Below are 22,251 nucleotides of genomic sequence, written 5' to 3'. Positions count from 1 at the left end.
ATTTTCCATAGAAAAAAGAATCAATTGGATGCTTTTCATTTGTGATTTTTATTTATAGTAAAGCAAGCAAACAAAGATAATACACTCATCTCTAACATGAAAAACAAAACGTAGGTACCTACCTAATAGCAACACATAAATATTACAAAAATTCATAAACATTGCACAATATCTTACAGATTAAACTGTTCAAATTGCTGTCCATTTTCCCCCAATACACAATTGACAAAACTTTTCAACACGCCTGAGTGCATTTAATATTATAAAAGGGCATTTTTGTAAATCCTGGAAAACTGCCTCTGTTGATGCACGAAATTCGTCGGGACTGTTGAGTCTTTTACTGTAGTATATTTTATGTATTAGGGAAAATGGACAGCAATTCGAACAGTTTAATCTGTAAGATATTATGCAATATTTATGAATTTTTGTATTATTCATTTGTTGCTATTAGGTAGGTACCTACGTTTTGTTTTTCATGTTAGTGATGGGTGTATTATCTTTGTTTGCTTACTTTACTATAAATAAAAATCACAAATGAAAATTATCCAATTGATCCTTTTTTCTATGGGAAATCCATTGCCAATTAACAAAAAAATTATCATTATTTGATGTTTTAGTGTTTTTTTAAAATTTTTGAACATCCTACCTACATAGTATCATACATCATTTTGAAGGGAAAAAAAATAACGAATTCAACGAAGTAATGATATATAGGGTGTTCCATTAGAAAAAATATAGGTTTGTGTTGAATCTGCAAAACCATACCCCGAAAAAAAAATGAGTACGCCACTGGATTCTACGCAGAATTCTGATTCAGACGCAGTTTTCACCTCAGCATTATTCCTAATAACTTCGGAGATAAAGGAGGGGTCCGAAAAGTATCAATTTCCAAAATCACCCTTTATCTCTTGAACCGAAACAGTTGTGCAAAATCTGATTAGACCAACTTGAGTTTCACGAAAAAGTAGGACAGGAACGTGATAACCGCAAGGCTCTATCTTGAATAACAAGCGAGAAACCTGGCTGTCTCGCCCAAAATGGGATGCATTGTACAGTCTGTACTTCCTGCATTAAATGAAAGGTGGTCATATGGAACATTTTCTGTAAAACACTAGAAGTCAAAAATAAATCGAATATCGTCTGTAATTTATGGTATTTGGATGCGCACTAGCGTTTTTCGGTTTTCATAATATTAACTACTAAGTTAATATTCTGAAAACCGACAAGCGCTCATATCTCCAAATCGGCTCATTTGCGGACACATGTTTATGTGAAACATTTCACTCATTTGTAGATCTGGATCAGCTCCCAAAATATTGAAATGTTGTTTTTCAACACCCGGTATAGTTTTTTTTTTATATTTTCAGGTATTTATTCAATTTTCTTCTAAACTTCAAATTGAAACTCATCAAATTCAATTTGAGATTAAACAACTTAAAAAAGAGAATAAAGAACTGCAAATTGGTTAGCAGAATAAAATTGGGAATTAACATCTTCAAATTGGGACTAAACCATTTTATAGTGAGTAATGACATTTACATTTGAAACTTCAAAATATTTATCAAATAATATAGGTATAGTCTATCCAAAGTCACTTGGAGGAAGCCAGAATATTTCGATTCGTGAAGGGTTGTCCAAGTTTCCGGAAATTCCTTTGGGGCCAGTGAATTTATTGCCTAACAATATTTTCAAATGAACCCTGGTATTTAGCGGATCGCGGTATTCACTTCAAAGGGACAGCTATGGCCAAGCGTTTTTATGGACTAGTTCAAGTGACTTTGGATATACTATACAGTTGCAGCTATTAAAAAATGGGACGACTCTTATTGCAGATTTTTCTAGCTCTTGAATTTGTCTTATGAATGTCATATTGCAATATTGATTATTTGAGGTAAGTATGTCAAACTATCCAAATAAGAAAGTAATTATGCCGTATACAAATGCATCGACGAAAGATGGAATAATTGTAAAAATAGACGATGAGTGGAGGAAATAACTGAAGAATATTGACCAGTAGATTGAGATAAATCATAAAGCATAATGGCGGAAAAATTGTCAATTTCACACTAGGTGCAACTATACCGGACAGATAATTTATAAGTGCTTCATAATATTAATACTTCTGAAGTAGTTCATCACATCAAAATGTTAATGGTCATTTCTCAATATGAAATTTTTAGTCCCAATTTGAAATTGTTTATTATCATTTGAAAGGTGTTTTCCGATTTGATTGGACTCACCATTTTGAATCTTGTATTGAATGTGATAAGTCTCAATTTGAAATTGAAAAGGTGTAATCATTTCCCCTCCCTTGAGAAGGTTTGTTTCACTATCATGAACCGATCTGACGTTCTGACCTAACGACTATATACTGCAAAGGATGGCACAATTCAGCGATTTTGTCATCATCCCCCGACCGCTTGGAGTAACTTCTCTCAGCCAATTATAAGAGCCCATACAAAAAATTCATTAATCGGCAAGTTGTAAAATTCACCTAATACAAACACTGAAGATAACGACGGAATATTGTTTCAAACAGGAAGAAAAACTGTTATCAAAAAGTATAAATATACTCTTATGTCTGACGAACAGCTGTGCAGGCCAGGAGACGTCGAATATTTGGCTAATGTAAGGAGGTGCCTGCTTCAATTCCTAGATTCATGGACTAAATCTTTCTACACAAATTGCCCGATAGATGTGGTATAGTTGTTTGTCGTTTATCTATTGTGGATTTCAAGTTGAAATAGGTAATAAAAAATATTTTATTAAATAAATTATATACATGTATATTAAATAACTTTTATACCCAAAAAAGAATGGCATACTAACACTGTATGCATTGTACCTTCAAGAATGTTCAATTTTTTTGAACACAAGGAGCTATTTTTCCAACATCTCAATCTCAGGAATTATGACACAAGAAAATTGTCATAAAATTTACCAAAATATAATTTATCAACTTTTCAGCGACAAACAGAGTAGAATGCTTGAAAACTTTTAATAATCCGCCAAATGACATGCAAAAAATAGAAACATTTAGTTTTTCCAAAAACTAATTTTTAATTTATTACCATGGAACCATATGGTATGAAGGATTTTATATACCTAGGCATAATCTCAATATTTGTGAACATAATCCAGCTTACTTCGGTATATTACTATATTACAATAAGCTACCAAACTCCATTGGAGAACTGAAGAATATTTCTGCATTAAAAAAAAAACGTGAAATAGTAATTTACGTAACAAGTCCGGAAAATAGGGTTTTTTTGGACGAATAGACAAAATTCCAGGACGAGCGTAAGCGAGTCCTGGAAGTCTGTGAGTCCAAAAAAACCATTTTCGGGCGTGTTGCGTACAATATTTTTTCGGCAACCATGTAAAATAACACTATCGCTGCTGCTTTCCATATTTTATTGCGATTGCGATCAAAAAACATGCAAATTTTTGACAACTAATTTCATATGAACTGTCAGCCGTTATCTCGGTTTCTATGGATTCTATGATTCTTTTCCGGCCTAGTCCGGGAAGTACGTACTTTCCGGACTAGGCCGGGAAATGCTACTTTCTCAGAGAAAAAGCGTCCGGGAAGTGAGCACTTCCCGGACGGTTGCCGAAAAAATATATTACTGGATAAATGTTATTATCATGTTAATGATTTCTTGAATGATAGTGAATTTAATTATTTTTTTTTAACTTCCGTGTGAGGGGAAAACCCTTTATGATTGTGGGCAAGTCTACTGTATGATGTATGGAACGAAGCTCCTCAATCATATCTTTCATTTTCTTGTTTGACCCAATTTTGCCTTTCAGAACATCTATGATACATTGGTACTAAGATGCCTGCTGCCTCATTGCTTTTATTTTGATGTCAAGCCGACTGAGTCTTAACCTATGCTTATCTTTCGTAGCTGTACTTTTCGGTGGACATAGAAGTGAAGCGGCCGCTCTCACTGCAGCCACAACATATTCTAGTGAACAGGTCTCGTTAAGATGATCTTGAATGATGTTATCCAATACGGCTAGATCTTCAGCCTTATGTCTTGTTTTTATTCGGGTGGCCTTGACCAGTGGGTTTTCCAAATGCTTCCCTTGTATTGACCATTAACTTAGGAACATCTCTCACCGTCCCTGGCCTTTGTTGTCGTTGGTCGGGAGCATCTGTCGCCTGCTCTTCAGCTAGTTCTATCACTAGAACAGCTCTCACCTGTTCCGTTCTTGGCCTTGCTCCCAGGGCTTTTGCTTGGTGTTGTTGGTTTGGAGCATCTGTCACCTGCTCTTCACTGTTTTCTATTTCTGGAACATCTCTCACATGTTCTGTTTTTGGCCTGTTGGAGCGTGTACCAGTCCTGGTTGGGACCGCGATATTTCTCACAAGGGCATGTTCTTCATCTGTGTCAATCATCAATTGCTGATGTTGGCTCAAAGCATCTGTCACCTGCTCCTCAGCTTGTTGCTCCGTCCTTCCTAGCTCTTGAGACCGCTGTAAGATTCCTCTTCTTTTGAGATGACTTATCTGATCTCTAAGGTTCTGCTGCGTCATGTAGTCAAGGTCTGGATAATTTTCGCACCACAGACCATGCAGCCTATTCATGTATCCCCGTCTTTCGGATCTTGATCTTCTGTATAGCGCAGCCAGCAGGTCATTCTGCTCAGGCGTCCACTTGTGGCGTCTCCTTTGTGGCTTCCTGTTCCCACTGCGGGCTGCACTTTCGAGCGTTGAATCCCTATGCGACCGACAACCTGAACTCTCTCCTCGTCGATATCCTCCTCGTCTAAAGGCGTAGCTTCTTGTATGACAGGCGCCCACCTTCTCAGCATCCTGCCGTTGGTGTTCCGCATGGTGTCACGTCCAGCACCAACACCAGACGCGCCCTGACGATCCCCAGGCAGCGACTGTTTTCCGAGGCTTAGCTGATATCCGTCCGACATCGGTTGAGAGTGACCGGGGTCCGCGGGATTGTCACACCCGTATACTACAAAGTGGTTCCCCCGTGTGGGGTATTATTATTACTATTATTATTAAAGAGTTTTCAGAGTTATTAATAAAATAGCTTTTATTTGATGCTGTTTCATTTATCCTTTTGTTTTTAACTAGAATCGTTCCGAAATAAAGATTTTCATCATGACAATCGATTCGGAACACAGAGTGTATTTTATTCATTCTCTTTATGTTAGTTGAGGTATTTGAGAAAAATTATGCATACGAAACGAGGTTTTATGGTCCTATATCAAGTGATATAGAACAATTCGTGATTAAGTAATAGAAGAAAATCGACCTCCATGGACAATAAGGAACAAACTCGATTCTGAAAACAAATAACCAAATTATAATCGGTGATGAGGAGAAAGCCAAGAAATAATCTACGAAATACTTGAAAAACAATTAGAACCAAATCGATAAAATAAAAGAAAATGTATAAGAAGCATAAATATGTATCATGGAAAATGTGAAAAACAAAGATAACTACATTTTCGACGAAGTTACCACAAAAGAAATTCTGGTAATAATCAAAACTATCAATCCTAAAACTGCACCAGAAATGGACCAAATTACGAACAATACACTAAAGAATATAGCTGAAAACCAAAAAATCTAAATATCTCCAATAGCATACTTCTTACTTCCCAACCAGATAGAAAACTGCAGAAACAATAATGATATCTAAACCAGGAAAACACAATACAGACCCAAGCAAATATCGCCCAATGCTCACAAGCCTAAGCAAGCTTTGCGAAAAACTAATACTTGAAGATGAAGCAATCAGATGTGCCATATGGAACCGGAATCCAATTAACCAAAATAATGCAACATATTCGGAAAGAAAAATAAAAAGTACACAAAATAACAACAGTACAAATGTACATATCTAAAGCGTTTGATAAAGTATCGCATCAAGGATAAGAGCCCTTGACAACAACAAAATGTTGAAAGCTGACATACCAATAACATAAAATTAAACTAATTCAATCTTACCTGAAAGACCTAACATGAGAAAATGAACGATGAAACATCTGAAATGAAATGCATAAACGACATAGTAACGAAAGGATCTATACGTATACTCGAGACTATACACAGGCGATGTGATGGACCTAGCATCAGGAAGAACCCTAGAGAGTGTAAATAAGAAACTCCAAATGCGACAATCGGATAGAATGGTTCGAAGATTGGAGAATAAGGATCAATGAAAACCAGTGTCAAACAATTATGTACAACCACAACAACAAAAAAGAAAAGCCAAAGAAAAAAATAAATAAATAAAAACCGGAAATACAATGAAAAAACAATGCCAACTACCTAAATATAACATTGATAAATCCCTGAACATCGAAGAATACCTAAATCCACTCATTAACAGGGAAAAAAATTAGACAAGACATTGAAAGTAAAGCTACACAAGTCAATAATTAGACCGACCATGACATACCGTGGTGAAATTATCATTATGAACAAAAATAAAATAAAAAATTCGTAGAAAAAGCCAATAAAGCCAAACACTGAGAGAAGCGTTAGACGCTCCTTGGTATACAAGAAACGAAGAAATAGGACAGACAACAGAAACAAAAGTAAAAGGAATTAAAACTAGGTAGGCAGAATACTTGAAGGCCAGCAGGATATTTGTTACCTGAAGAAAACTTACCATTATGAATCAGAGCAGATTTTGGAGTAATAATTGAAAGAACTATTGTAGATTATATATTGCACTAACAATAAACTTTCCCTCGATTTTCACAAAAAATTTGGAAAAAAATACATTAGGGGCGAAATAATGCTGTTCTATTTTATTAAATTTGATTGTGAAAATTGAAGTTCATCAATACTTTTTCACGAATGAACGTAAATTCGAACAAGTGGATACGATATCGCAAATGAACTTTCGATTCGAATAAGTATATTGTGCAACAAGTGGGGAAAGTTCAACTTTTCTCGCGAGTGTGGAAAACAAAACGAGAAAAAGGCTTTCTCCACATGTTGCACACTATACTTTTCCTACAACTGCACAAACTTAAATAATTCAAGTAATGGACTTGATTCAAATCACTGTCTTCGTTGACAGTATGTGCTAATTTATTGCGTTTCCATAGAAACGACTCAAAAGCCCCATTTCATTGGTCTACCAAGCGAGGTGTGGGCAAAGTGCCGTGAGAAATAATATTTCCCACAGAATGAGCAATACATAATTTTGAAATTGAGTGAGCTATGAAGAATACGCTACTTTTCATAGCAGTTGTAGGAAAATACATTCCAAGTTCTGAACCTACCTTTATCTGTTCAATCATTAGTTGAAGATATGCATCTGCTTCCGTCACTTTGTACTGAAAATCCTTGATCGTAGGTGGAGGCTGATGAATATCCCATTTCATCTGAAATTTTGTCGTTATTATTGAATATTCTGAAATAATGGAACTCAATTCTTATTTCTCGCGCATTCATAATAATAATAATAATAATAGAGCTGTGTGAGAAAACTGTGTAGGCTTGAATATATTCAAGTCTGGAATTCATCAAATCTTATTTCGATCAAATTTAACCTTACTTCTTTAAGAGAGATCACATCACATCAGGCTTTCTTTTGCGATGACCAAACATTGTACGTTATCTTCTTTCTCTTTTCGAAGCATAAAAGTAGAGGACAGCACTGTAGGACGGTAGATTATTTTTTCACAAAATTATAGATTTACATCTTTTGTAATAATTTTCTGTAGTTTTTTTTTCATGAATATTTCAAAATATATCAGTGCTTTATACATTGATCGTATATAAATTTCTTCGCGAAAAACGGAAAGTTACCATTCGCTAATTAAAAATATTGTCATTCTATAATGGAGGTTATTGTTTAAAGAAATTCTGTGGAAAACCCAAAAAAATCGTTCGTTTTGAACTGAGCAGTCAGGTGGACCGCGTGTTGGTATTCCCTCTCAAGAACCAGAAATTTAACCCGGCTCTAGAGTGTGGTTACCTCTGGTCATATGCGGTCCAAATTGGTGACGTTGAAGGACTAGTTGACTGACGTCATGTGATAATAATCATGAATGACCAGAAGCCATTGAATGCAGTTGTTGGTAATTACCAATGATAATCAGGTTATTCGCTTGAAATCGATTTTTGTATGGTATACGAGAAGAAATGATTGGACGTTACGTAATGTCACGGAATTACGGGGTAAGCATTTGAATAGCGAATATCTGGTGCCAAATTTAAACGATCGTTTTCTGGTTGAAAATTGGAATTTTTGACCGCAGTTGTATTTTTTCAATCTTCTTATGGATAGAATAGTCGATAACAATAATTAAAAAAAAGTAAGGAACATAAAAAAAATATATATAAATTAAACTCGGGATTCCCACGGACCATTGAAACATATCAGCATTTTGAGCAATCTATAGAATTTTGAAGATATGTAGTTTGTTGCCAATTTACATGTTTTGATACTAACCCTGTTTCCGTGTTTGAAGATAGTGTCTTCCAAAGCTTGAACCCATTTTTCCCTCTCTTCTGCATCTCTAGCTTGAAAATGGAATGTTTTGTGGTCAACAGTTATAGTGAATGTACTGTCGTCTTCGTCGTCTATTCCTATTATGGCATTTTTTAGTCTTACACATCCCCTTCTTACGCCACGCATCATCTTTTCTTTTGACTGAAAATAAAGCATAAATATAATTCTTTTGCTAGTATCTACAGAAATTATTCAGAAATATTAAGAAATCATTGAAATTTTGGACAATTATTATCATATCTCAATCACAACCACACTCATATCAATGTTGAAAAGATTAAATTCCATTAATTATTTTTCCCTGTGTTGAAATTAAATATCAAACAAGGAAATCGTTGAAATTATCGTTGCCTATATTGCATACATTTGAATATATATTTTGGAATACAACAACTATAAAACAGGGTATATCTCACATTTGTTTTTGAATTATGATCGAATTTGAGCTGGGTCTCAAACAATAAATTTCGACCCACTGGTGACGAATGAGTCATGAAATTTGATTGTTAATGGGCAAAATTCAATGATATGCCGTTCGAAATTTTGGTTTGTCGTTACTTTAAGAACTGCAAATTCGATCGAAACGAAAATTTGCATTTTGATGGGGAGAAAAAATTTAAAGGCTTGTTCAAAATTTCATGTGCATCGCGTAACCAGGACCATAAAAATCCAACAAGAATATCAAAACAATAATTATCCATTATTTACGTGACCACAAAACCGATGGAATTAATAAGATTTTGGGTATTGTTATGGAAAAACAAATTCAAATTTGGTGTTATAAACAATTCAACAATAATAATTCAAAAACTTGTGCGAAATATCAAACTGATTACATCGTCCGAACCATAGAACATTCAAAAAGAATATTTGAAAAATAAGCAATATTTCTATGATTAAAAACCTGTACGGGTTAAAAGTTTGCGTGTCCACATAGAATAACCATTCCAAGTTTATTGCGAATCTATAGCAGCATGAGAACCATAGAAAATTCGAGACGAATATCGAAAAAAATTACTCAATATGTCGGTGCCCATGAAACCGACGGTGTTGAGATTATGGTTGTTGATATGAATTGCAAGGATCCTGAAATGATGATTCTATATTCACAGGCAGAATCTCAAATCGATCAGATGTGTAATCACGAGAACATTCATTATTTTCTATTTTTATCCAATATTTTCTTTAATTTTTTATAATTCTCATGATATGATCAGCTTGAAAGTTCGCTAGGAAATCTTGTCCAATATTATTCTAGGTATAGGGTGATTCACCGCGATGGCCTATTGGAGGTTTATGGAAAACTTATCATAATTTTCTGCTGAAAAATTTGCATGTTGGGGTTTGAGACAATGATCTTTTTCCCTAAATTATTTGCAGATCTTTACAACTTCTGGTTTTACCGAAAACTGACTACTACTTCCTTATTTCAAATAGTAAACCCAGTATATTATTGCATAGTTAGGAGCTTTTCTGAAGACAATTTCAGCAATATGTCATACCATGGGTAAAAACTCAACGGTTCATGAGTTAATGGGATTCTTATCGAAAAAAATGATGGCGACGAGGACTCGCATTCTTTTCGAATATCACTGCAGAAAATGTTATTTCAGAAAAACCTTTTTCATTTTCGATTCTGCAAATACGTAATATTACAAGACTGTTTGCGGTTTTAACCAAAAATTTACAGGCTGTTTATCAGAAGATCATGAACTTGGACAACTCATATTCATCAAAACTCAAGATTTTCAAATTAGGTCCTATATTTTTTTATTATTTCAGTCAATCTTAAGTATTAAAAGGAGGGGGAGTTATCCCAGCGAACCCTATACCTAAAATGAAAACTATCAAAGAAAAACTTTAAACGAGGAAAAACTGCAATTTTTACTGTGTTACTGTGACTTCCGGAAAACAAAGAAAGGAACTAAAATTAGATGTTTCGTCAACCAAATTTGACATTTCATGAATTGTAATTAATTGTTCATTGCATAAACCAATAAAATCTTCAATTACGAATAATTAATTACAATTCATGAAATGCAAAGTATTCGAATTTTAGTTTTTTCTGTGTTTTCCGGAAGTCAGACTACTCGGCACAGTTAAAAATTGCAATTTTTCCTCATTTTTTTTTTGGAAGTGTTTTTCTCATGGCACCTTCTCTTCATAAGATATTCAACTTAAGTACGGCATAAATATTCCAATTTGAAGTTTTCGTCATGTGATATGCTTCGAATGCAAATCTACAGGGTGATATTTTTTTTTGGAAAAGTGCCCGCTTAGTTCCTCCAGAACTTTTTTTAGTGAACCACTGGTATTTTAGACGTATCTCCTGTGATGAATGAATTAATCATAATTTTTCGTTAATTAATAAAGATTCGATAAACTGGTATGATCATCACAAAAAAGTAGGAATACAAGAAACAACCGGTATCTCGAGAACAAAGAGTTTGAGAGCCCATGTTCAAAGGACTTTTTATTTTTGAAATTATCCAAGGAATCTCTCATTTTCCATTGTACCTCCAATTTAGGAGCTTCCTGTATAAGGTAAGAACAAACGAATCAGTAATAAAAAAATGCTATTATTTGGTTCGAACTTCAATCCTATTTTTCTCACATTACTATTGTGTAGACGTTGTCGTCAAGATCCTCCGATTTCACATTCTTGAATTATTTTTTTTAGGAACACTTGAAAAATATGATCTACGATGAAGAAATCACTGAATGGAAAGAACGGATTGACAGTATTCAAGAAGCATGTTACGAGGTACGCAATCAACTAAAGTAATAAGAAAAAAGATTTCGCAAATACCAAGAACCAAAGTATAAAAGAAATGTATTAACTAATTTTTTTGATCAGTTAATTTTCTCTTGTTCTAGATAACTTGATTCTCAAATTTTATTTTAAATAAGTTCACTCATTTGCTCAAAATCTTTGTAGTTGCTATCATTTGCATTTCAATCAATCAGAACATATAATAACATTCTAAAAAAAATTTTTTTCTGAGAATTGAATATGTTTTCACTCAGCTATAAATATCTTATCAGACCTTGCTTTCGAAAATGGGTATATTTTTTTCTTTGATGTTATTAGATGCTCTCTCTCTCTCCCCCTCTCTATTTGTAATTCACATTTGACAAAATTATTAATTGCATAAAGTTTCATTGAATTTTTTTCATCTAAATTTAAAGAAACAACGCTCCCAATCCCAAAATTTGTGTATAGGCGAAATAAGATATGCAACACATTTTTCAAGACTCTTTCTTAAGTGAGAATTTAATCAATTAATTGTTGTGCAAAATGGATCAAGGTATTATTCAGAGATATAATGTGAATACGAAATGTGTTAGTACCACCAGAAGACTTGTTTGATAAAGTATTAATGCAGTTTATAAATTCACTTGTTTTCGACGAAATTGATGTACAGGGTGGGCAAATTTCGATGTTTTAGCACTACAACTTTTAAACCAGAGAAGAAAGACAAAATCTGATACCCCCTTCTCGGTCTCTTTTTCTGAGAAACTAACAAGGGTGGTATTCATTTTTGACCACCTTCTTTTGTTTTCGAGTTGTAAGTGAAAATTGGAAAAATGGCGATATCGAAAAACATTTATATCTCCGCTAATACTGATGATAGAGTTCTGAAATTAAAACATTATACACGCACTTTTTTACGCAGAATCCAGTTGCGTGCTCGTCTTTTCAAAAGGGTTTTTAATTACGAAGCTATGACCCAAAGTTATGTTTTTTCAAATGGGAACACTAGATTTCTGTGTTATTTTTTGAAAGCTTAATTTTTCCTAATTTCAAAAATACATAACATCGTATGGTTTGTATTAAAATAACTAACAGAAAAAAAAAACCTTTTTTTACCTAAGAGTCTCAATATTTCTATGGTTTCAACTGTTGATGAGCACAGAAAAATTGAGCTTTCTATAACAAGAGCAGTGTCCTTCTGTCAATCTAATTTTTTATATGTTTTTCACTAATTTTTACAAAATTCGAATCTAGATATATTTATAAATTTTTTATCTAAAAATTGATTTGGAAATAACGAAGAGATCCACAAGATCGAATATTTCAATCGAAAGAGTTGTAATGAGATGGATGTTTCAGAAGATTATTTTCATAGGTCTACAGAATGAATACGCACAAGTACCAATTCATTTGAAATAGTATAGGAAACGACGCATATATGATCGAATTTAACCATTTCATTAAAAAGGGAACAAACAAGAAATAATATTTAACCTAATAATGACAACAATTGCACAATACACAGTCGAAACACCTTCTCGATATTTCGCACCGAATTCAATCGATGAATATTTGAAACTGTGTTCAAGCAACCAAGGAAATTTTTTTATATTTTCGAAACCTTTTTTATGAAATATATCTAGATTCGAATTTTGTAAAAATTAGTGAAGAGCATAGAAATAATCAGATTGACGGAAGGACACTGCTCTTGTTCTAGAAAGCTCAATTTTTCTGTGCTCATCAACAGTTGAAACCATAGAAATATTGAGACTCTTAGGTAAAAAAAGGTTTTTGACCATTTTCTGTTAGTTATTTTAATACAAACCATACGATGTTATATATTGTTGAAATCAAGTAAAATTAAATTTTCAAAAAATGGCACATAAATCTAGTGTTCCCATTTGAAAAAACCTAATTTTGGGTCATAGCTTCGTAATTAAAAACCCTTTCGAAAAAACGAGCAAGCCACTGGATTCTACGTGAAAAAGTGCCTGTATAATGTTTTAATTTCAGAACCCTATCATCAGTATTAGCGGAGATATACATGTTTTTCGATATCGCCATTTTTCCAATTTTCGCTTATAACTCGAAAACAAAAGAAGGTGGCTAAAAATGAATACTACCCTTGTTAGTTTCTCAAAAAAAGAGACCGAGAAAGGGGTATCAGATTTTGTGTATCTCCTCTGGTTTAAAAGTTGTAGTGCTAAAACATCGAAATTTGCCCACCCTGTACAGAGATGAACAGGTCCGTAATTACAATGATATGATATACCTATATTCGATATTTAATGAGATATAAACTGTGAATACAAGGTGTAGAAGTATTGCCGAGAGTCTTTTTGATAGATTATTATTCAATGTAGTTTATAAGCGTTCACTTTTTTTTCGCCGAAAACGGTATTTTACTATATCTAATATTAGATATATAATTTTACCAGTCCGGGCCTGCGCTACTAATTATCTACTAGAACTGAATATTAGTCATTGTGCTGGACTTACGGTGGGTTTCGTGAACTTTTATCGTGGTGATATTCTCGATAATATCATTTCTGTGTTCAATTGTGATACTTCCATTGATTTCAATCTACAATCAATGAGTTGATTGGTCATTTAAAGTTTTATGAAATCCGTCGATAACACAGGCCAACACACATTTTGGTGCCTGCGATTTTTTAACTGTTCCTGAGTAATTTTTGGATGCAGAATGTAAAAAAGTTCTCAGATTTTGTCTATCAGATCTAGTTTTTGAGATTTTTTAAAAAATTGTGTATATAATTTACGTTATAACTGTTATAATATATAATATTACTATTGACAGTTAAAAAAAACAAGGACACATGGATTTAAGTATTCATTGCAAAAACTTAATTTACATAATTACATTAGTCACTAAAAATTTTCTTTTATACGATTTTCTAGAATGGAGTTTACTAGGGCAGTCTCGCTGAAGGCTCCAGCAGTAGTCCGCCATCATGTGGCTATCCCATCGTCCTTGATAACGATCTTCCATAGTTTAATATCCTGGTGGAATCTTTCCCCTGTTCTTCACTACAATCACCTAAGTTTTCTGGAAAACGATCTAGGTGGCTGTGGAGGTAGTGAACTTTTATACTCATGTTACAGCCGAGAATATTAAAATGTGAAAGCATAGTTTCCACTAATTCTACGTAATTCTCTGCTTTATGATTGCCAAGAAAATGTTGTACTACTTGAACAAATGAACTCCAAGCGTTATATTCAGTCTCGTTCATTGATGTGGTGAATTGTGGATCTTTAACAAGTTGCCTTATTTGAGGACCATCAAATATACCAGCTTGTAGTTTTTCCGTGCTAATGCCAGGAAATTTACGTGACAAATACCCAAAACAATTTCCATCTCGATTTAAGGCCTTCACAAATTGCTTCATTAGGCCTAGCTTGATATGCAAGGGCGGAAGTAAGATTTTTTCTCTTGAAACCAAAGGTTCGTTGATCACGTTTTGTATTCCTTGAATCATGACATCTCTTGAAGGCCAATTTTTGTTAACCCAGTGCTCATTTTTAGCTCTGCTGTCCCAAAGGCACAAAAAACAAGGATATTTTGTATAACCACTCTGCTGTCCAAGGAGGAAGTTAACCATTTTTAAATCAACACAAAATGACCACTGATGTTCTTCGTATTTAATTTTTCTCAAAACTAATGCTATTGTTTCATATTCTTCCTTCATGGTAGTAGAATGACCAATAGGAATTGAGCCATATTTGTTACCGTTATGTAAAAGAACACATTTTAAACTAAGTTTTGAACTGTCAATAAAAAGGCGCCAATCATCTGGAGTGTATTCAGGCAAACCCATTTTTTCTAAGAGCCCTTTTATATTGTTACAGAATACCAAGTCATTTTCCTGAGTGAAAAAAGGCAGCAGATACTTATCTCTTTTACGATAAAATGTAATATTAGTACCTCGACAAAGTAGATTTTTTTCTTTTAATCTGGATGCAAGTAATTCAGCGGATTCCTTTGAGAGATTCAGGTCTCTTATAAGATATATCATTTAACCTGTAACGTGTATCTCAAAAACTAGAGCTGATAGAAAAAATCTGGTGGCATTTTTGGAATCAGCACATTAAAAACATCTAAAATCAGATGTTAGATTTCTGGCACCAATTTTTTTTTTTCGAATTTGTTGGCCTGTGTAATCTTTGAAATTATCAAAATCTTTCAAGGATAATACCGGTTGCAATTTTCTAATGAAAAAACATAAAACACTCAGTATCTCATAAAAAAAATAGACTTGGGACAATTTTCAGCACATTCATACTATCCGAATTGTCCTACATTTACAATAAAAGCATGTAGTTGGTCATGAAAAAATATCCTGTATTAGGCATAAAAAACTTCCTATGATGTCACTAATCACAGTTTTGTTGGATGGACAGATGCATTCAAAATATAATCCCTATGTTTGGAGCATTTTGTGCATGACAATATTCGGTTTGTTTATTCGACCTCTGGAGTAACAACAAGATTGTCCTACAAATGGTGATGCAAATCGATATAATATGGTGATTTTTTACTAGAATCACCCTTTTGGCAAATGAACTCTTCTTTATGTTGACTCAGTATAATGATGTTCGATATAAGAGAAAAATTATTTATTTTGAAATCATATTTTTGAGTTTTTCATCAATTAATGGCTCACAGCCAGGGCGTCAGTGAAATATACTGTTGCTCAATCAGTTCAGTGTATATATTCAACAGAAGAATTCTACAAAAATTTTCTTCTAAACAAATCGAAAAGTGGCCTTATTTTGGTAAATTTGTTTTTTGATTTATCTGACTTATGCAATGTATAGATGGAATTGTTTTTAATTTTTAATCGTTATTTGCCCCATTTTATTTTTTGATTTTTGTTCTGCCCATTTCTGATAAAAATTGGAATTTCTTCGATGAATAACATCTCCTGGTGTTTGTGACTAAGATATAAGTGAATTTTCCGAATTCTCTACCTAAGATCGTCATATTTTAAATAAATTGAAACATTTTCTGATATAGTACCATGTTATTTCATACCTATGATTTCAAAACCATTTTTCAATATAGTCAAAACTTTTTTGAGTGAAAACCCTATAAAAGGAATTTACATTGATAGATAACTTTATTCCTAATATATACAGGGTGTTTCCTAAACATGCGGCAAAAATTCAGGGGGTTGTTCCTTGGACTATTCTAAGAATATTTTGTCCTTTGATGATTTTTGAAAAACCTACTTGTTTCGAAGATATAGGGGAAACAAAATTTCAGATAATAACATTTTATTATGAAAAATTACATGAAAATTCAACTCAACCTACAAAAACTGTTGAAAATGACCACCTCTAGCCAGCATACAAGCATCCAATCTTCTCCTCATTGACTGCCGAACCCTTTCAAAAACACCAGGATCATTTCTTATTAAGTTACACCCAGCAATGATCCGATTTCGCAAGTCTTCCACATTTTCTACTGGAGTGGTATAAACTTATCAATTTTTAGTCAAAAAACTGGCCGTTTTTAGTAATTGGAATGTTGTTAAACAAATTTAAAAATAAATTGTACCTACTTAGTAAACACAGTGCGGTACGCATTTTTATTTAAACTATTATTAATTTTAAAAATATGAAAAATGTTGTTCGCCCTGTATCTTCGAAACAAAGAGGTTTTTCAAAAATCATCCAAGGACAAAACATGCTTAAAATAGTCCAAGGAACAACCCCCTGAATTTTTGCCGCATGTTTAGGAAACACCCTGTATACTATATTATGTAGTATACCTAAAAAGAGAGCAATATTTGGAAAAAGCATGAAACAGCCTGCATATCACACCCCATAATGTCTTGCATCTGCAGTGAAAGCCTGTCTATTATCTATTTGTGAAACATATTTATGAGCATATTTATCATTTTTTCTTTTATAATTGCATGGAAATATGTATACATATATGTATTCTTCAGATCAAAATTGAATTTTACCTCTAACAATAGAAATTTTAACATTAAAAATCAATCTCGGGGAACAAAATTACAAAGTAATCATATCATCTAATAATGAAACCAAAAAGATGTGGAAAATATGCAATTAAATTTCATTCTAACTAAAACTTCAAAAAAACAACATATCAAAATTCAAAATCTATAGGAGAAAATGTTCATAAAATTCATTGTATTTTAAGTTCATGATTCCGAAAATGATGAAAACTTTGAATTAGTATGTAAAATAGAAATTAATACCTCTTCATATTCCTAGTCCATCTCTGTAGATGAAATTGCTAAAATATTCAGGAAACCCAAAAATCAAATCAAGCTGTGTAATTGACTAGATTACAATAACAAATTGTAAAGCTAAAGTAGGGACAGTATTTCTTCTATAACCGAATTTGTTAGGTATTTGATCATTAGCGATGGTTGTTTACCAAAGACAAAGAAATATAGAAATCATAAAAAAAATAAGTTTAACAAATAAGTATTTCTTCTGTGATATGTCAAATTGCAAATAATTCCTTGGGATATTGTATATCTGCCAAGAAACTTAGATTATATTCGATAATACCAATATTCAATGCAGGAGGACATAAAGAATAATTATAGACCAATGTTTATTGAATAATTTTCCAAAGATTTTTGTATTAATGACAGCCTCCCAAATTCTGACCTGATTATTAACAATTCCATCCAAAACATAGATATCTACGAGGAGGGTCAACTCAGTCCAATTTCAATTTACTAATAGTATTTTAAAATTTTTGGAGGAGAAAAAACAATTGTCTGAACTGTTTATAGATCTGTATAGAAAGTATTTGATTGTTTAATTTGAATAGAGGTTCCTTAATCGAAATAAAAAATTCGGAATAATAGGAATTGCATTTGGTTAGCCTGCCTTCTATTTATCGGATCGAAAGCAGTGTGTCAAGATGACCATGGAGAGCCAAGCCATTTACCTCTGAATGGATCATCAAAGAATTTAGGGTACCTCGAAGTAATTTCTTTGGAATACTGCTTTTCTAATAATGATGAATGATATGTGTAAGTTACAAATTTGGACAAAGATGAAGCAGCAACCAACTTTGTGGATGATATCAATTTGTTGATAGCCAGCTGTAATATGAATGAACTCTTACTGTATTGCAAGGTATATATAAAAACAGAACAATAGCTGATTGACAAAACTGATTTAATGGTTAATATATCATACTAATTACAAATATCTAATTAGATCATTTTGGGTAAAAGCTTAGCATTGCAATTTATTTTTGTTAACTAGAAAAGAACATTAAGAATATCTATGAATATCAATAACAGAGAAGCATGAAAGGGAAAATTCAGGGAGTAGAGTTCTTTGACAGTAGGTATATTGAATATATCTACATGAATACCTGCCTAATCTATATTGAAATGGCGCAGAATTATTGAGAAAGAACTAGTATATATCATACAACAGATACCACCACATAAACTGTCACTCAGTGGAAAAATCCATCTAACATGCCTCTAAAGACTTTTTCAATGAATTACCTCGATAACCTTAAAATAATCAATAATTATAGGCTCTTTCGAAAAAGAACTGAATTATTGTTAATAGGGCAAGAACCGGTACTAGAACCTTATTGTCTGATGGAATATTTAGATTTGGATGGATTTTTCGTTGATTTTATGTGTAGGACAATGAAACTGAAGTTTTCCTTAAACGAAAACTTGATTTGAAATAGAACGAGTTATCTACTTAAGAGATATCTTCCTCATTTCTAAATCTAAATTTATACACAGCATCATATCCTTCTGAGCGAAAAATATTGCATTAAATGAAAGACAATTTTATTTGATACATATATGGATATCTGATGATTTGGAACTGAACAACAAGATAAACATTAACAGATAATTACAAGCACAAACGGATAAACCAGTATTTTTCATATTCATCGAAAAATTTCCAGATGTGAGTAATTTAGTCATTCAACAATTCCTCAAAAATACAGTCGCACAAAAGCAAAAGAATTTGGCGATGTAAAATAAAAAACAATTAATTTGTCAACAAACCAGCCCAAATTTGAATAGAAATATATCAAATAAATAGGATCTTATGTACAGAAGAACGAATTGAGTATGATATCACTATGTTTACTCAAGAACATTTTGGCTTGATTTAATTTACGATGAGGTTAAAAATCCTGATACAATTTGTACTCACAGTATAATAAGATAGTAGGCCGGAATTATCATCTAGTACAAACCAGCGATATTGCCAGCCTTTCATTACATTTGTCCATTTGCTGAGGGAACCCTCCATCGCAATTTTGTTCAAAACATAGCAGATACGACTAAATAATTGTAAATTGTACTATTGTAGAGATAACTGACCTCAAATGTATTGACATTTGAACGAGGAATAACTGCATGACGTTCAATGGTTCAATAGACATTGACAGATAATTCATTAAGAAACAGTTTAGCCAACCATTTTCACCCTCGTACAATTTGTTTTATTGATTGCCTAATACTTCAGGCGTAATGTTCAGCAGAAACATGCAAGATTCAGCAGAAGTGGTGTAAAGTTCTTTTTAGTTTACTTGTAGAAATAACCACACTATTTAATTAATTATTCACTATGATTTTTTCGGCATAAAATTCAATATTTTCGATATTTGTATCGGTTTCTTAGGCCCTTTCCTTCATTTTTTTGATAAAGTATAGTGATGGCGCCGATGCGGGTATGTAATATCATAGTATAAGGAAATATACTATGATATTAGGTAGGTAATGTCGGTCAAAGATCTCGGAAAGGAAATATCTTACGGAAAAATGTTTCAAAGAAAAGGTGTATATGAGGGGGAAGTTCACTCATGCCAAAACTTTCTTTCATTTAATTCATTTAATTAATTTTCATGAATTCATAAAATGTATTCTACCGCTTTTTTATATGAAAAGAATTAGCACAATGGAGTCCTGCATGATTTCATCTCATTTGGTAGGTACCTACAGATTTTTTTCTTCGAGGTAGGTACTCCAGTATAATGAATATTCATAAAGTATGAAACATCCTTTCAAGAAGATGAGGAAATTTCTGATTCAAAATTCGATGAGTTTTACCAATAATTTTATTGCATTCATCGTGAATATGGAATTAGATATTTATAATATAAGTGCAGAAGTTATTGATATTCTTCCAAGAGTTCAAAAAGAAGGAGTGGTAGAATGAGCCTTCTGTACGAGTTTTAAACATTATTTTCCCGAATTCACTGCCTTTTTATTGAAATTAACGGAAATTTCCATAAATATCTATTAGTGATTTTTGCATTGAAAAATGTTGGTTGGCAGAACAGTTTTCTGTATCACAAATTTGACAGATAATAGATAAATCCGTTCCAGTCTATTTTGTTTCACAAGATGTGCCGGAATGAACTGATTTGCCACATAATTAGAGAAAACTATATCCAGAATTTTGTCAATTGAATATCGGAAATTCAATTCGTGAAATCAAATTAGTGTAGCTTTCATAATGAAAACACCTGTCACATGTAAAGTAATTAGATATTTAAATTTCTATGGTCATAGAGTATTATTGCTAGTCTGTCTGGAAACAGATCGAATAGAAATTGACCCTACGTATAACATAATTTCATAAAATCTCGAATAACTCTTGAATTATTGAATTTGAGAGCATAATCATTTTTGACACTACCCTTATTTTTCACCGTAGAATTCAACGAAAACACAAAAAAATAGGGTTCTAATATAAAAATCGAAAGTTATGATCAAATTTTGTTCACAATTTTTGGCACAATATTTGAAACACCCTGTGAAGATATTTCTCAAGTTCAAGATATGCACGATATTCCTACATCATTCTTGTTTGTGAAAGTGAATTGAGTACACGCATAGGATATTCACAGTAAAAATAATTCACGTAATACCGTAATAGTGACTATGAAAATTCTCTCTTTTTTCGGTTTTTCCTCAATATTCAAGGACTAACGCAATAATTTTAGGAAAGAGTAATTGAGAATGGAAATCTTGATGATATCTAAGACATAAAATGAAAAAAAAAAGTAATTTTTGATAATTTTTTTTTAATTCTTGTATAACCGGAAGTGCCGGAACTTTGAAAATATTTCAGCTGAATAGATCATCATAAACAATGTCATATTCCGAATTTTCAGATTTCAAATCGGCCCCGTCCTCCAGAAACGTCTAATAGGCCGTAGAACTTGAAACACCCTGTATATCGGGTGTCCCAAGGTGAGTGGCCTATTAGATTATTATGGAAACTATTGATGGTGAAGATTTCAAATTTTGTGGATAGATATTTGGCCATGTAAGGTACATTTTTGAAATAATTTCACATTTCCAGTGTTGCCGGATGTACGACAATTTGGCAACAACTTTGTTATTTCAAATGGGACATCCGGTATTTCTATTTTTTTATGATACTCCATAAAATATTAAATCTATTTACTCTTACTTTTTCATCCCTATCTTTAACGGTTTTTGAGTTATTAATTATTTTTCGAAATTTTAGATCAAATTGGCGTATTACAAAAATGACTCTAGTTCGCTCAATATTTGAAATTTAAGTCAGAAATTTTGGAAGTCGCTAGATATTGATCTGATCTGTGTTACTGCTTTTGAATTATGGTTGTCAATAATACAGGACGGACCAAAAAAAATCATCATTTGCCAAGTTACAAAATTGTAAAAAAGTCTATTTTTTCAAATTAGACACCTAGTATATTTTTCAATTTTCGGAATCAGTACAACACACTCTACAATTTTTCTATTCACGTCCCTATACCTATCTCAACTGGAGTCCGAGTTATATGCGTTATATGTGTATATCTTTCTTGAGCCATTATTTATAGAAAAACCTCGGAACAATACACCTGTTAGTCAATAATTGTTTATTTTAACACTTATGGATTTAACTGATTCATTGATATATCCATCTATGAACGACATAGAGAAAATAACAATACAAAAGAAA

The 22,251-nt window shown here is 32.7% G+C and overlaps 1 protein-coding gene across 1 annotated transcript in view; it reads right to left on the bottom strand.

Moving 5' to 3' along the window:
* Window positions 1-19,689, bottom strand: part of LOC123682282 (oxysterol-binding protein-related protein 9) — a 77,432-nt gene extending 57,743 nt beyond the window's left edge. Inside the window, exons 1-3 of the mRNA XM_045621177.1 lie at window positions 19,462-19,689; window positions 8,442-8,642; window positions 7,267-7,368 (exon numbers count right to left, since the gene is read on the bottom strand). Coding sequence (XP_045477133.1) covers window positions 7,267-7,368; window positions 8,442-8,642; window positions 19,462-19,560 — 402 coding nt within the window. The 5' untranslated portion in view covers window positions 19,561-19,689. The remainder of the gene's footprint in view (window positions 1-7,266; window positions 7,369-8,441; window positions 8,643-19,461) is intronic.
* Window positions 19,690-22,251: the final 2,562 nt, after the last annotated feature.

Source organism: Harmonia axyridis, chromosome 1 (genome assembly GCF_914767665.1).
Source record: "Harmonia axyridis chromosome 1, icHarAxyr1.1, whole genome shotgun sequence".
Lineage (NCBI taxonomy): Eukaryota > Metazoa > Arthropoda > Insecta > Coleoptera > Coccinellidae > Harmonia > Harmonia axyridis.
This window is presented reverse-complemented; position numbering and strand designations above follow the sequence as displayed.